This window comes from Peromyscus californicus, unplaced genomic scaffold (assembly GCF_007827085.1).
Source record: "Peromyscus californicus insignis strain IS unplaced genomic scaffold, ASM782708v3 Scaffold_3__1_contigs__length_106647218, whole genome shotgun sequence".
NCBI classification, from domain to species: Eukaryota; Metazoa; Chordata; class Mammalia; order Rodentia; family Cricetidae; genus Peromyscus; species Peromyscus californicus.
In genome coordinates, this window is record NW_026294551.1 from 105,605,514 (window position 1) to 105,621,584 (window position 16,071).

Sequence of the window (16,071 nt, forward strand, 5' to 3'; positions counted from 1 at the left end):
TTTTAAAGAATTAAAAGGGCATTGGGTGAGGCCAGAGGAGGAGATGAGCCCCTGATCTGGAGATAAAATGAGAGCTCTGCTAATGACCACAAATCAAGTAAGAAGGGGAGGTGCATGGGTGGTTGGAGGATATTAATTCCACTGGGTGAGGATAAGACTACTACCATAATTTTGAGCCAAATTTGAAAGAAGCTTTAATTAATTAAATACTGGCCAGGATGATGAACTCTGGCCAGGACCATTCTGGTGTTCCCAGAAAATGGTGATGAATTGCAGTTTGCAAAGGCTTACACATAATCAAGCACATCCAACATAGTTGAGTAAAAAAAAACTTGTTTAGAGGAGTGAAAATATTTGCCTTTTTATCTTAAATAGCCTCTAGCATATCAGGAAGTATCTGTCCTCTGGCAAGTGGGTTTACAGGTTCGAGGCTTTTTTGTTTTATGGATCTCTTAGGCACAGTAATTAAACAAACCTAGAACATAACTGGCTCTCACAATATTGCTAACTGACTAAGTGGTAATGACTCTGCTATATGGGCAGCTGACAGAGCAAACAGATACTAGCAGTGCCACAGCTCTGAGGTGATAAGTAGCCCTCCAAATAAGTAGGTGAGGACCAGACCAAACAACTTCAAGAGGAATAGACAGATTCATTCATCTCAAGTTCTTGGTCATTGGGGAAATTGTGTGTATCCTAGCATCCCCCTTTCTTTCACAGATTTTCAGACAACTATACTTCACCAGTTACCTATGGCTTGAACATGTAGGAAAAAATTATACTGAGATAGGCATGGTGGTGTATACCTCTAATAGCAGCAGCCAGAATTGGTGAGTTCAAGCCTAGCCTGGGTTACAGAAAGAGACCTGTCACAAAACAAAAAATGTGGTTGACAGATCCTTTGGAAGGGCCCAACTCATCAGTGGCTACTCTTAAACCCCTTTGTGGTTCCTGTCCTCAGGTTATCCCAAGTGTTTCACACAGGATATACAAAACCCACTTCTATAGCTTTCCACTCTAAAGCAAAATGGAAGCTGGAACTAGAAAGATGTGTGACAGACCTAGCCTGATTGCAAACCAAGGTGGAAAAACTTAATAACAGAGCCCCCAGAGTTGACTATTTCAAGGCCAGTTAGCTTAGAAGCAACTATACCCACAGCTTTAAACTCTCAAGGCATTAAGGGCAGAAGCTGAGAACTCCAGGGACTGAATGGAAGGAATTCGCTCACCTGCCCTAGGCAACTGATGAGGGCCACATCATGGGAGTAGACTCTGTTGTCCAACTTCATATCTTCTAGTTTTTTGTTTGTTTTATTTTGTTTTTGTTTTTCAAGACTGGGCTTCTTTATGTAGCCTTGGCTTGTCCTAGAACTAGCTGTATAGACCAGGCTGGTCTCGAACTCAGAGTTCCACCTGCCTCTGCTTCTCGAGGACTAAAGGCATATGCTACCACCACTGCCCAGCACTTTTTTTAAAAAGTAAGCCAAAAATCTAGATTATTTTTTTTGTGTGTGTGTGTGGAACCAGGTTCATTTTAGTGTTGTCAAATTGACTCTGTATGAGACAGGGAATTATGTAGCCCAGGATGGTCTTGAGCTTAATGTGTCTTAAGAATGACCTTGAGCCGGGCCTTTAACCCCAGCACTGAGAGGCAGAGGCAGGTGCATCTGTGAATTCTAGGCTAGCCTGGTCTACATTGTGAATTCCAGGACAACCATGTCTCAAGCAAATTAAAACAGTTGGAGCTGCATACTGAGATCCTGTCTTACAAAAAGTAAGAGCCAGAGAAGAAAGGACAGCCTAAGAAAGCCTGCCTGCTGCAGACAAGATGTTGCTTCAGCAGGTTGATTACTATCGACAAAGACTGGTGTAGGACAGGGAACAGATACCACTTGACAATAATGCTTTGTCATTGTGAGGACCTCCTGGTCCATTCTAACCAACTCCCAAAGTAGGAGAGTGTAACATGTGAGGAGAAGCTGCCATGCAGGAAGTGTCAGTTCCATGTACACATTCACGGTGTGGAATTCAGATCTGGCTTCCAGTTGAGGACCCTGCTGTTTATTTGGAAACACCAGCTTTTTGGAATGGTTTAGTAACTGTGTGGGCTCCCAAAGTTTTGCTGTACCCTGCACTCCTAAGGGCCAGCCTGTCATGAACTGTTTCAGTTGCTGCTGATCAGTACTTTCCGACACTCAGGTGTACATTCCCATTAGTTTTGAACTAAGTAATTAAACTACAGATTAAACTAGGTGTCGTTTGATCTGTGTCCTGTGAACAGGAGGACACTGAAGGTGTAAGTGGGAAGATTTCCATGTGCCCCACCCTCGCCTTGCCCATGTCCCCTCAAGTCTTCATAGCCTTTGAGATGAAAAGACAGGTGGAGGAGGAGGAGGTAGCCAAGCTGCCATTTGTCTGTCTGTCTTTGTGTGTGTGTGTGTGTGTGTGTGTGTGTGTGTGTGTGGTTTTTCGAGACAGGGTTTCTGTGAAACAGTCCTGGCTGTCCTGGAACTCACTTTGTAGACCAGGCTGACCTTGAACTCAGAGATCTGACTGCCTTTGCCTCCCAAGTGCTGTGATTAATGGTGTGCACCACCACTGCCCCGCCCAAGCTGCCTTCTAAGGAGGCTTCATTGAGAAGCAGCTCACAGCCAGTGATGCCTGCTCTCCAGCTGGCCACATTTGCAGAACACAGCTGTAAACATTCTCAGGTGCACAGGGTGTGTTCACCAAAGCCATAGCATCAAAGCTTGTACCTTGAGTGTCACTAGATTTTATCAATCTTCCTCTATAAGCACTGCTTCCTTGCCCGTGGAAGTAACCCCAGTTCGTACAGATAGGAGGAGCAGAGAAAAGCCTGAACTGAGAGACACATTGTATGTACTCTTTCTGGTAGTTTCCAAGGTGGGTTGTCTGTGGCAAGGTCTTACTATGTGGCCTAGGTTGTCCTTGAACTTGTGATTCTCTTGCCTTTCCCTCTGGGTGCTGAACTGTAACCCTGGCACTGAGGAGGCTGAGGCAATTGGATATCTGCCAGTTTGGGGCCAGCCTGAGCTACATAACAAACCCTAGACTAAAAAGACAAAATAAAAATAATCAGTTCCTACACTATTGTTTTCAGACAGGGTATCTCGTAGCTCTGGCTAGCCTGGAGCTCAGTTACCTGGCTGGTCTTGAATGTTTGCACCTCTTGAGCATCTGGCCCCTGAAGCTTCTTGTTCTCTAGAATGAGTTTTACAAGACAGTTACTGAGTCCAGCTTTATGTAATATGATTTACCAATATAACTTTAATCTTGTGATTTCTTTGATCTCATGAGAAAAAAAAATCTTAAGAGTTCTAGTGGGCAAGCCAGTTTTGTTTGCTTGTTTTTGGTTTTTCAAAACAGGGTTTCTCTGTGTAGCCTTGGCCGGCCTGGAACTCACCCTGTAGACCAGGCTGGCCTGAAACTCAGAGACCTGCCTGCCTCTGCCTCCCAAGTGCTGGGATTAAAGGCGTGCGCCACCACCATCCAGCCAGTTTTTAATTTAATTTTTAAAATTATTTTATTGCATGTGCATTGGTGTTTTGCGTGCATGAATGTCTGTGTGAGGGTATCAGGTCCCCCGGAACTGGAGTTACAGACAGCTGTGAGCTGTCAGGTGGATGCTGGGAATTGAACCCAGGTTCTCTGGAAGAGAAGTCAGTGCTCCCAACCACTGAGCCAGCTCTCCAGCCCCTTTAATTTAATTTTTATTATGTTTATTATATGAGGAAAAGGGAATGCCCTGTGCCACAGATTGTGAGTAGAGGTCAGAGGACAATCGGGGGAATTGGTTCTCTCTCACAGATCAAACGCAAGGTGTCAGGCTTGGCAGCAATCACCTTTAGCCACTGAGCCATTTTGCTGGCCCAGCAAACTAGTAGGCTGTTTTCTTAGAAATTAATTTCAGTTTGCATTAATTTCTTTGCAAATGGCTCTGAAGTCTGTGCTCTTAGCCTCCTTCTCATTGCCAGTTACGATTTCTGTCTCCAGGTGCTGCTACATACAGATTATCGTGGGAGTCTTGTCATTACCATAAAGCCAACTTTTCTAAATTTCAATTATTTTTTCCTAAGACTGCCTTAGTCTTTCCTAACACCATCTTAGTCAGTATTCTATTGCTCTGAAGAGACACCATGACCATGGCAACTTTTATGAAAGAAAACATTAAATTTGGGGCTTGCTTACAGTTTCAGAGGTTTAGTCCATTATCACCATGATGGAAAACATGGTAGCATGCAGGCAGGTACTGTTGCAGTAGTTGAGAACTACATCCTGATGAGAGGGCAGAGAGAGAGCCTGTTCCTGTCAGGGACTTTTGAAATCTTGAAACTGACATTGAGAGACACACTTCCTCCAACAAGGCCACACCTACTCTAACAAGGCCACACCTACTCTAACAAGGCCACACCTACTCTAACAAGGCCACACCTACTCTAACAAGGCCACACCTCCTAATTCCTAGTCCTTTGAAATAGTCCACTCCCTGGTGACTAAGCATTCAAATATATGAGCCTATAGGGGCCTGCCTTTATCTATCCATCCATCCATCCATCCATCCATCCATCCATCCATCTATCTATCTATCTATCTATCTATTTTCTGAGAGTTTCTTAGGTAGCCCTGGCTCTCCTGGACCAAGCTGGCCTCGAACTCAGAGATTTACCTGCCTCTGCCCCAGAGTGCTGGGGTTAAAGATGTGTGCTACCACTGCCCAACATGGGGCCATTCTTACTCAGCCCACCACAGACACCTTTTTTGGAATGTGCATGTCGGGGCAGCACCCCCTCCCCGCCATGTGCATGTGCATATAATGAAGTCAGTGTAGAGAGGCCTGTCCTAATGCTCTCTACCCACCCCACCCCCAAGACTGTATAGCTCTATGCTGTATAGCCCTAGCTGGCCAAGAACTCACAGATATCTGTCTGCCTCTGCCTCCCATGTGCTGGAATTCAAGGTGACCACCTAATTTTTTTGACACAGGGACTTACCTGGAAATCAGTTCAGCTACACTGTGAGCCCCAGGTTCTCCCTGTCTTTGGTTCCCTGATGGTGGGATTACGAACTTACATACCACTGTACCCAAATGATGGACTCTTATCCCTCTGGAAGCATAAGCCAAAAAAACCCCCTTCTGTAAGCACCTTGGTTATGGTGGTTTTTGTTTTTGTTTGTTTGTTTTTCGAGACAGGGTTTCTCTGTGTAGCTTTGCGCCTTTCCTGGAACTCACTCTGTAGCCCAGGCTGGCCTCGAACTCACAGAGATCCGCCGGCCTCTGCCTCCCGAGTGCTGGGATTAAAGGCGTGCGCCACCACCGCCCAGCTGGTTATGGTGTTTTAACAGAGCAACAGTATCAAGACATCTTTATAACTTGTCCATAATTATCCTCTCAGTCCCACCCATCCCTCATTCACAGAGAGATTTGTTATCTAGAACTCAGCTTCACTGACCTCATTGTACCTGAAACCTTTTTGTGTTCTCTCGCCATCTTCAAGTCTCGTTAACCTGTCACAGGAGACACCATATCAGATCACAGCCCTGTCACTTGCTGATTTTGGCAAAAACACAAAACAGTGCCTGAGGCAGGCCTAGCTCTCATTTAGAAGGCCTTTATTCTCCTGACTCTGAATCTGATGTGATGGTCATTATCTAAGGACCTGGCTTTAGGAGATGCTCAGTGAGTAGTGGTGTGCTGGGCTGAGAATGTAGCTCAGTGCTAGAACACTTGCGTAGTATGGACAAGGCCCAGGATCCTCAGGAGTGCAAAACCAAAACAAAAATGCTTATGTTGTACTTACCTGCTAGGCTTTGTACTTGACACTGCACTTGCATTAACATTTGATTCTGCCAGTGTCACAGTGGAGTAAACATTAGCTCTGAGCCTGTCACACTGAGGAGGCTGAGCTGCACACTGGGGCCTGTGTTCATTGTTTTTTATTTTGTTTTAAGACAGGGTTTCTCTCTGTAGCTTTGCGCCTTTCCTGGAACTCACTCTGTAGCCCAGGCTGGCCTCGAACTCACAGAGATCTGCCTGGCTCTGCCTCCCGAGTGCTGGGATTAAAGGCGTTCGCCACCACCGCCCGGCTTCATTTTTTTTTTTTTTTTCTTTCGAGACAGGGTTTCTCTGTGTAGCTTTGCGCCTTTCCTGGAACTCACTTGGTAGCCCAGGCTGGCCTCGAACTCACAGAGATCCTCCTGGCTCTGCCTCCCGAGTGCTGGGATTAAAGGCGTGTGCCACCACCGCCCGGCTCATTTTTTGTTTTATTTGCATGTTCATTGTTTTTTTTGGAGTAAAACTTTTGCTGTGTCTGGCCTGGTACTCACTATGTGGCCCAGGCTGTGTTAATCACACTGGGTGAGAATAAGACCACTACCATAATTTTTTAGCCAAATTTGAAGCAAGCTTTATTAAATACTGGCCAGGTCCACACCCAGGATTTGGGGAACGACTGCTTCTGGTGCTTATATAGGCAAAACCCAAAAGGTTATGTACTTCCTACCTTTGTCCATTCAGGGGCTAGCATACATCCTGATATACTGCCTGTGTATGTGTCTCCTGCCTACATGTGATCAAGCACATTCTGTTCAGTTGGAGCAGCTGTTGGTTTTAAATAATAAGCGGTGCTGTTAGTGTGCGAGGAAAGGTCAGAGGGATGACAAAACTCAGTATCAGAGCTTTATTAGGGGCAACAGAAGAGGGCATGGCCAGGCCTGGGGCAGAGACACGTGGGGGGGCGGGGAGCAGAAGAGAGTCGAGGAGTCTGTGTCCTGCTTTTTAAGGATTCCCCTGTATATGCGCAGGTGGGCTTATGGAGCTACACCACGCATGTGCTGATTGTGTGACCGCACTGTGCATTTGCACAATCATGCAGTGCACTGATAACATAAGATGTAAGACTCCTTGCTTATCTACTGAACTGCGCATATGCTGTCGTATAGTTGGAGTGGCAGAATCCTTGTTTACAGAAGTGAAAATACTGAGCTTGTTATCTTACATGAACAACAGCCCTCAGCATTCCAGGAAGTTATCTGTGCTTGGGCAAGTGGAGCTTACAGGTTAGGGGCATTTTTGTTTTGTAGATCTCTTAAGCATAGTACAGTAATTCAATTTTAGCCCTCACAGCTGGTCTCATACTGGAGTCAGTTCTCCTGCATCAGCCTCCTTGGTGCTGGAATTACAGGTTTGCGCTACCATGGTCAGTTTTTATTTGTTGTGTCATGGTCTCCATATGCTCTCAGGCTAATTCAGATTAACTCCCATGACCCTCCTCAACTCCTGAACAGGCACATACCTGTCTATTAACATGGTGTCTCCAAATGTAGTGCATAAGCCCCTGTCTTTGTGACCAGTGTGGGCAGCAACAGCAAGACTGAGAAACTTAACAAAACACCAGAGAGTATGTGTCCTTTCCCTCCCTCCTCCTTTGGGGAGTGGAGTGCTGTTGCTTTTGTTTTGAGACAGCCATACTCCTTAGGCTAGGCTGACCTGGGATTCACTCTGTAGCTGGGACTTTACTTAGCTCACAGTACTACCTCTGCCTCCTGAGCACTGGGATCACAGCCATGAGCTCTACACTGGGCTCTGAATGAACATTTCTTCAACCTGGCTTCCCACCATACCTCCTGGGAGCCTTTCCTTTCCCCTGGTCTTTTGGTTTCTGCTTTTTCTACCTTTCATAGTTGAGGCAGAGCTGGAGGAGCCTCAGGAGTGCCCATAGTCTATGCTAAGGATGGAGGCATTTTTGAGTCTTAACTCCAAGGCTTTGCCACTGTACTGTTGTCTGTTGTTGAAAGGACCCTGAAGGTAGAGGTGGCATCATGTGTTCACTGATTAGCATGCACCAAGCACTGGTTTTGGAAGCCCCTGGGGTTTCTCAGAATAAACCCAGCATAAGGTGGGAAGATCAGGAATTCAAGGTCATTCTTAGCTACATAGCAAGTTTGAGGCCAGTTTGGGCTACCAGAGACCTCTGCCTTAAGAAAAAAAAAAATCCCATGACCCAGATAGAATGAGTCTTTGAGCTCGGAGTGGTAGCACGCACCTTTAATCTTAGCACTTGGGAATCAGGATGGTCTCTGAGTTACACAGAGTTACTCTGAGTTCCAGAACAGCCAGTGTACCTAGCAGGACCCTATCTCAAAAAAAAAAAAAAAAAGAATCTTCAATATGTTTCTGTGGTACCAGGCTGACCCAGTCCGGAAAGCACAGCCTGCATGTTGAGGTTGTTTTGGGAAAAGGGTGATGGGGAAGCTGGCCTGGCCCAGGGTACAGGAGAGCAAGAACATGCTAACTTTCTTGGGGTACTCCAGGAAAGCCCTTATGAAGTAATAGTTAACCAGGGAAAGGCAAATGTCCATAGACAAATGGAATTGTTCTCTTTTTTGAAACAGGGTATCTTGAATTCTATATTTCGCTGAGGAGGGTCCTGAACTGTTGATCCTTCTGCCTCCACTTCTCAAGTGCTAAGATTATAGGTATGAACCACCATGTTCAGTCTTCAAAATGTGGTGTATATGATGGATATCTGTTGCTGGTGGTTTTTTTTGTTTTGTTTTGTTTTGTTTTTTTTTTTGGTTTTTCGAGACAGGGTTTCTCTGTAGCTTTGGAGTCTATCCTGGATCTCGCTCTGTAGACCAGGCTGTCCTCGAACTCACAGAGATCCACCTGCCTCTGCCTCCGGAGTGCTGGGATTAAAGGCGTGCGCCACTACCGCCTGGTTGCTGATGGCTTATAGAATATAAAATCGTATTAATTAAATTTGTCACATTAAAAATCAGAACTCTAGGGCTGGGGATATAGCCCAGTGGTAAAAACACTTCCCTAGAATGCCTTAGGCCCCGAGCTTTAACCCCCAGCACCACACAAGCAGATTCATTGAATAAAGCTTAGAACTCTAGGGCCTGGAGATGAAGCTCAGTTGGTAGCGTTCCTGTCTAGCATGTATGAAGCCCTGGGTTCAGTCCTAGTATCACAGAACCAGGTGTGGGGTGCATGCCTCTCTCTCAGCATCTTAGCTTGAAGCAGGAGGAGTTTGGAAGCCAGCCTGGACTGTTTGACTCGCTCCTCATCCACCCCCCATAGAGACGGGGAGGGGGGGGGCTTTAATAGAATGGCAGCACCTTACTCGGCTACTGTTCATCCTGTTTTATTGCTTTCTCCTTTAGACTTTATGATGCATTATAGCAGTGTCCTGATTCTGAAAGTTTCTATGTGTGTGGATCCCAGAATTTACTGAGAGATGGAGGAGCCTCAGAAAAATGACCTGAACACGACAGGGCTGGAGGAAGATAGTCCCGTCAAAAGCACCGGCCCTCAGATTTCTGCTAGTGAATTTTCCTGTCATTGCTGTTATGACACCCTGGTTAACCCCACCACCTTGAACTGTGGCCATAGCTTCTGCCGGCACTGCCTAGCTTTATGGTGGATGTCTTCAAAGAAGACAGAGTGTCCAGAATGCAGAGAAAAATGGGAAGGTTTCCCCAAAGTCAACATTCTCCTCAGGTAACATTGGATGATTGGCAGCATGGATGTGCTGTATGGTTTCTCTGTGGGAACTGCAGTTTGAAAAGGAGCAGGCTTAGGGCAGATCATTCTAGGAGCTTGGAACCAAAAAACCAGACCCCTTTTCTCAGAAGTGGCCATCATCTGTCCTTCTGTTTTATTTATTTTTTGGGCAAGGTCCCACTATGTCATGCTGGCTGGCATGGAAGCTGCTGTTAGATCAGGCTGGCCTAAACTGAGAGATCTCTCTGCCTCCTGAGTTCCACTCCCATTACCCTTTCCTGTTACCCCCCTGAACCCCTCATGTTTTTCACTTTTTTGTGAGTCTCTCTCAGCTCAAGGTGGCTTCAGACTCACACTGGTCCTCTTGCCTCAGCCTACTGAGTGCTGGGATTACAGGCACAGGGCGACATGCCTAGCTGATTGTTTTGTTCTACAGGAAGGAACCAGTCAATTTCTGGTTATGACCATTGCTTGTAGTCCCCTGTTCTGGAACACATATTACTGATTTATAATATAACTATACAATTAGAAGTAACTGATGCTGATTTTCATAATCTGTAAATAAAACCTATGGTTGTCATCGCTTGGTGGGGTTTCTCTCACAGCCAGCAACAAGGCCTTTCAGATGGCCAGTTCTTCCCTGAGTCCCAGTTATTGTTTGGTTTGGTTTTGGTTTCTCTTTTTTCTTTTTTTAAGATTTATCTATTTATTTTATGTATATGACTGCTGTATTGACTTTATGCCAGAAGAGGGCATCAGGTCCCACTATAGATGGTTGTGAGCCACCATGTGGGTGCTGGGAATTGAACTCAGGAACCTCTGGAAGAGCCATCTCTCCAGCCTCTTCTTTTTGTTTTTAGGCTTATTTATATGTATGATGTTTTACCTGAATGTTTGTGTGTGCATCTTATGTGTGCCTGCTGCCCGAGAAAGGCAAAGGAAGGTGTCGAGTCCCCTGGAATTGGAATTATGATCATGAACTACCATGTAGGTTCTAGGAATCAAACCCAGATCTCTGTAAGAACAACAACACTTAACACAGAACCTTCTCTTCAGCTCCTCCTAGTTCTTATTTGTTGGTTGGGGCGGTGAGGGGGCAGGCTGTTGTTTTATGTGTGTGTGGTGTGTGTGTGTGTAGAGTTTTTTGTTTGGTTGTTCATTCGATTGTTCTTTGAGACAGGTTTCACTATAGTTTGGGACTCACAGAGGCCTGCCTGCTTCTGCTAGGATTAAAGGCATGGTGCTCCATGGGCCCCATGCCCAGCACCTCTGTTTCTACTGTTGCTTTAGCAACGAGCCCGGCCTTTCTTGGATCGGTAGAGACCATTAACCTCGCATTGGTCATAACTGTTGGCTTTGCTTTGCCTAAAGATTAATCTTACCTGGAAAGAGGACTCCCTGATTTTATGTAATTGAAAATGAAAAGAGCCCTCTGGGGGCCAGCAAGATGACTCCATGGGTAAAAGACACTTAACTGCCAGTCCTGACAACTCAAATTTAATCTCTTGGATCCACATGGTGGAAATTGTCCTCCAACCTCCAGCATGTGCCATGGAGAGAAAAATGAGAAGGTTTCCCTAAAGTCAACACATTCATAAACATACACAAAAGAAATAAATGTAATAAAAATATTTTTAGAAAGACCCCTAAATTCCCTGATATCTAGTTTGGCTCTCAGAGCTCATACAGCAGACCAGCCTGGTAAGTCAGCACTTTCCTCATCAGAGAAGCTTCTTATAGCAGACAGATGCTGCTACTGAAGTCCAAAGCTGCTGGACTTAGCAGAGAATCAGTGACTGTGGCACTCAGGTCCAGTTGATTATAACCCAACCCTACACCTAAGGCTCAGGGAAAATCATGGAAAGATTGGAGGGCCAGGATACTTGGTGTGAGTTCGTGTCTTTGAGACATGACAAAGGAGCTACAGCCATGAAATCTGAAAACTTTCTGCCTAAGCCAGACCTGAATAAACACACCACCACTTGGCAGTTGACATGCCAGTGTGGTTGGGGAAATTTCTCAAGTCTTACCCCTAGATCAAGAGCTACTGAGAGGGAGGAATCAGTGTTCTCCAGGGGCAAGCTCACTGATAAGCCATCCTATTCCCAATGGTCAGCCTTCAACACATGTATACTTGAGCAACACTAAATGGACTCAGTGGGTTTTATATATAAAACATTAATAAAGAAGTCATTAATTTATTATCTTTTTGTTTGTTTGTTTTAAGACAGGGTTCCTCTGTGTAACAGCCTTGGCTGTTCTGGAACTCATTTTGTAGACCAGGCTAGCCTTGAACTCACAGAGATCTGCCTGCCTCTGACTCATGAGTGCTGGGATTAAAGGCATGCACCACCACCTCCCTGGCAGAAGTCATTAATTTTAAGGGGAGGAATTGGAGAAGAGGGAAAGGTACAAAATGGTATAAATTCAGCATTCATATATGAAATTCTCAAAAAATTTTTAATTAAAAAGAAACTAGATTTTCCTCTGTCAAAAAATAACTATATAGAATACTGTTTCCAACTGACTTCATTTTCCATTTCTGTAAACTTTTTGTTTTTGTTTTTGTTTTTTTTTCAAGATGGGGTTTCTCTGTATAGCTTTGGATCCTGTCCTGGAACTCACTCTGTAGCCCAGACTGGCCTCAAAACCATGGTAACCGGCCCTACTTGGCCTCCTGAATGCTGGGGCTGCAAGTGTTAACAGCTGTGTCTAGATTATTGTTTATATTATTTTCCTAAGATTCAAAATTAGTAATCAAGCTAAAGACCACCCCTCCCTCACCTCAGAGTCCTTTCCTTTTTCTGCAGAGTAATTTCAGTTATGACTTAATTGTAATTTCATTCAGATTTATAAAACTTTTTTTTTCAAAACAGGGTTTCTCTGTCTAACAGTCCTAGCTGTCCTGGAACTCACTTTGTACACTAGGCTGGCCTCAAACTCACAGAGATCCACCTATGTATGACTCCTGAGTGTGGGGAGTAAAGGCATGTGCTACCACCACCCATGCCAGATTTTTAACACTTTTGAAGAGGCTAGAGAAAGAACTCAGGAGCTGAGATTACTGACTGCTTCTGCAGAGGACCTGGGTTCAGTTCCCAGCTCTAGGGATGGTGCCCATAGATCTACTCAGGCACACACCTGCACACGAAATAAGTAAATTTGTAAAACAAAACAATGCCTTTTGAAGTAGAGCATGCTGGTACAGGAAGGGGATTCAGGAGTTTAGTCATCCTCCGCTATATGGGGAATTTAAGGCCAGCCTGGGCTACATAAGACCTTATTTCAAAAAATAAAAAAATAAAGACAAATACTTTTTAATATATGTGCTGACAGAAAAATGCTAGTATTTTCCACATTAGTGTTATATTGTCAGCATGGCACTGCAATATACTGTTGTCATCCAGCATAATCCTAGATTATCGAACTTGACACAGAGTGGCCCAGTAGATAGGTACATTTATAAAAATATATAGTATTCCACTATAAGATTTCAGTATTGTTGGCCAGGCAGTGGTGGCACACGCCTTTAATCCCAGTACTCGGTAGGCAGAGCCAGGCCGATCTCTGTGAGTTCAAGGTCAGCCTGGTCCATAGAGCTAGTTCCAGGACAGGCTCCAAAGCTACACAGAGAAACCCTGTTTCGGAATAAAAAAAAAGCAGTATTGTATTTTAGGCTCAGCAGGTAGTAGTACTTGCCTCTCAAGCATGATGACCAGAGTTCAGTGATGGAGCTCCTGAAAGCTGTTATCTAACCGCTACATGCATGGCCACACTCAAAGACACATCGAACACATGTGTGCACATAATCATTGTACGTGATTCTTTTCAGTCAGTCTCACTGTATCACCAGGCTATCCTGTAACTTTCTATGTAGACTAGGCTAGTGTGGAACTCAGAGTTCTGCCCCTGGAGTGCTGGGATTAAAGGTATGTACACCACACCTGGCAATATGAGTGTGGCAAACTTCAGGGGTGGGGCTGTAGCTCAGTGTTAGAGCCTGTTGCTACCATGTATGAGGCCTTGGGTTCAAACCCCAGTACTTCCAGAAAAAACAAATCTGATGCAAATACTTCATTTCGCTGTTTTCTTAATGGTGGACACATAGATTGTTCTTATGTTTTTGCTTTTATCATGAAGCAGAACTCTTTGCTGCTCTCCGAGACACCTATGGGGATTATGAAATGTTTGTATTAGTGAGTGTGGTCTCTGAATGCTATGTTTTGTCAAACATCTGTCCTGTGATTTCTCTCTTCTCCACAGGGATGCCATTGAAAAGTTATTTCCTGATGCCATTAGAATGCGAATTGAAGACATTCAACAGAATAATGACATAGTCCAAAGTCTTGCAGCCTTTCAAAAATATGGGAATGATCAAAGCCCCTTAACTCCCAGCACAGGGCGAGTGAACCAGCAGAGAGGAGGGGGATTCTTCTCCGGCGTACTCACAGCTTTAACTGGTGTAGCAGTAAGTTTGGCTGTTTAATCTGCACCCTTTGCCACCCACAGATAGCCCAGAAGTCAGTTCTTCTAACATCACTTGAAACAGTTGATGGTGTGACCATGTGTAACTCATTAAAATTGTATTGTATGTTGGTAACAGAGACCATAACAGTAGTCGGTGCCTTGGTAAGTGTTAGCTCTGTCCTGTTCAATCCTCCTGACCTGTGCAGTGAGTGGCATCATGATGAACCCCATTTTAGAACTGAGGAAAGGGGCAGAACAAGACTGAGAAACCATATCTGCACTGATGCTAGACTCTTTTTTTTTTTTTTAAAGATTTATTTATTGATTATGTATACAGTGTTCTGTCTGCACATATCCCTGCAGGCCAGAAGAGGGCACCAGATCTCATTACAGATGGTTGTGAGCCACCATGTGGTTGCTGGGAATTGAACTCAGGATCTTTGGAAGAGCAAGCAGTGCTCTTAACCTCTGAGCCATCTCTCCAGTCCGATGCTAGACTCTTAGGGAATTGAACTCAGGATCTTTGGAAGAGCAAGCAGTGCTCTTAACCTCTGAGCCATCTCTCCAGTCCGATGCTAGACTCTTAAGAGCACTCACGGCATGGCCAATGCAACGACTTCTTGAACTCTTAAAGTTTTCCCCATAGAAAAGGCATGTGATTTGGAGGGGTCAGGGATGCAGCTGTTCCTCAGCTGTCTGCTGGCTACCCTTTCCAGATCTCTCTGCCAGCCATGAGCAGAAATGAGTCTGAAGACATTGTGTCCTCACTTCACTAGGGCAGAGGTTCCCTGCTTTCCTGTATTCTCAGATTCAACCCCTTCCATGCCCCGCCCCACACTCACATCCTCAGAAACTGACCTTTCCACTTCTGACAGCTGGTCTCCTTTCAGGTCATCCTGCTTGTGTATCACTGGCGCAGCAGAGATTCTGAGCATGGCCTCCTGGTGCACAAGGCTGTGGCCAAATGGACAGCAGAAGAAGTTGTCCTCTGGTTAGAACAGCTGGGCCCTTGGGCTTCTCTGTACAGAGAAAGGTTCTTATCTGAAAGAGTAAATGGAAGGTGAGGACAAAAAATCTTCCACACCAGGCCAGGCATGGTGTTGCATACCTTTAATCCCAGAGGTAGTTGGGATCTCTGTCAGTTTGAGGCCAGCCTGGTCTACCTAGTAAGTTCTAGTCTAGCCAGGGCTACATAAAGAAACCCCATCAAAAACAAAACCAAACCCTCTGGCATACAGCCATGTTTGTAGATGACTTTATTGAGATACATTCTATCTGCCACAAATCCTTGTAGAAGTGTAGAAACATGTGTTGTTAGAATTTTTTTTTTTAACTCTTTGGCTCTTTTGGGGTCCTGCCACCCAGCTCCCAATTCACATGGAGTCTTATTCTTTCTTAATGAATGCCAGGCCTAAGCTTGGCTTGTTTCTAGCCTGCTTTTCTTAAATTATCCCATCTGCCTTTTGTCTCTAGGCTTTTATCTTTCTCTATACCTTTCTTTACTACTTACTCTGTGGCTTGCTGTATAGCTGGGTGGCTGGCCCCTGGGTCCTCCTCCTTCTCCTTCTTTTGCTCCTAGATCTCTCTTCCTATTTATTCTCTCTGCCTGCCAGCCCCACCTGTCCTTTCTCCTGCTTTCCTATTGGCTGTTCAGCTCTTTATTAGACCAATCAGGTATTTTAGACAGGCAAAGTAACACAGCTTCACAGAGTTAAACAAATGCAACATGAAAGAATGCAGCACACCTTTGCATCATTAAACAAATGTTCCACAGCATAAACAGATGTAACAAGTCTTAATATTCCACAGTAAACATGGGTTTGTAATGTCTTCACAGATATGTACAATCAGTCTACCTTCAGAACAATTTCTTGACTCCCAAAACTCTTCCCTTTCCTGGTCCATCCTCATTCCCTTCTCCCTCAGCAGATACCATTTATCTTTATCCAGAAATGTATTTGACTATGGTTTTTGCATATTAATGTAATCATACAATATGTAACCCTTTTGTGTTCAGCTTTTTCATTCGGCATAATTTCAGGGTTCACATATGAGAAAAAGCATGCATCTGTGCTTTA

The 16,071-nt window shown here is 44.7% G+C and overlaps 1 protein-coding gene across 1 annotated transcript in view; it reads left to right on the forward strand.

Moving 5' to 3' along the window:
• Bfar (bifunctional apoptosis regulator) overlaps positions 1–16,071 on the forward strand; it is a 37,084-nt gene that overhangs the window by 8,467 nt on the left and 12,546 nt on the right. Inside the window, exons 2-5 of the mRNA XM_052759579.1 lie at positions 8,413–8,496; positions 9,187–9,523; positions 13,790–13,994; positions 14,884–15,053. Of these exons, the coding sequence (XP_052615539.1) occupies positions 9,261–9,523; positions 13,790–13,994; positions 14,884–15,053 (638 nt within the window). The 5' untranslated portion in view covers positions 8,413–8,496; positions 9,187–9,260. The remainder of the gene's footprint in view (positions 1–8,412; positions 8,497–9,186; positions 9,524–13,789; positions 13,995–14,883; positions 15,054–16,071) is intronic.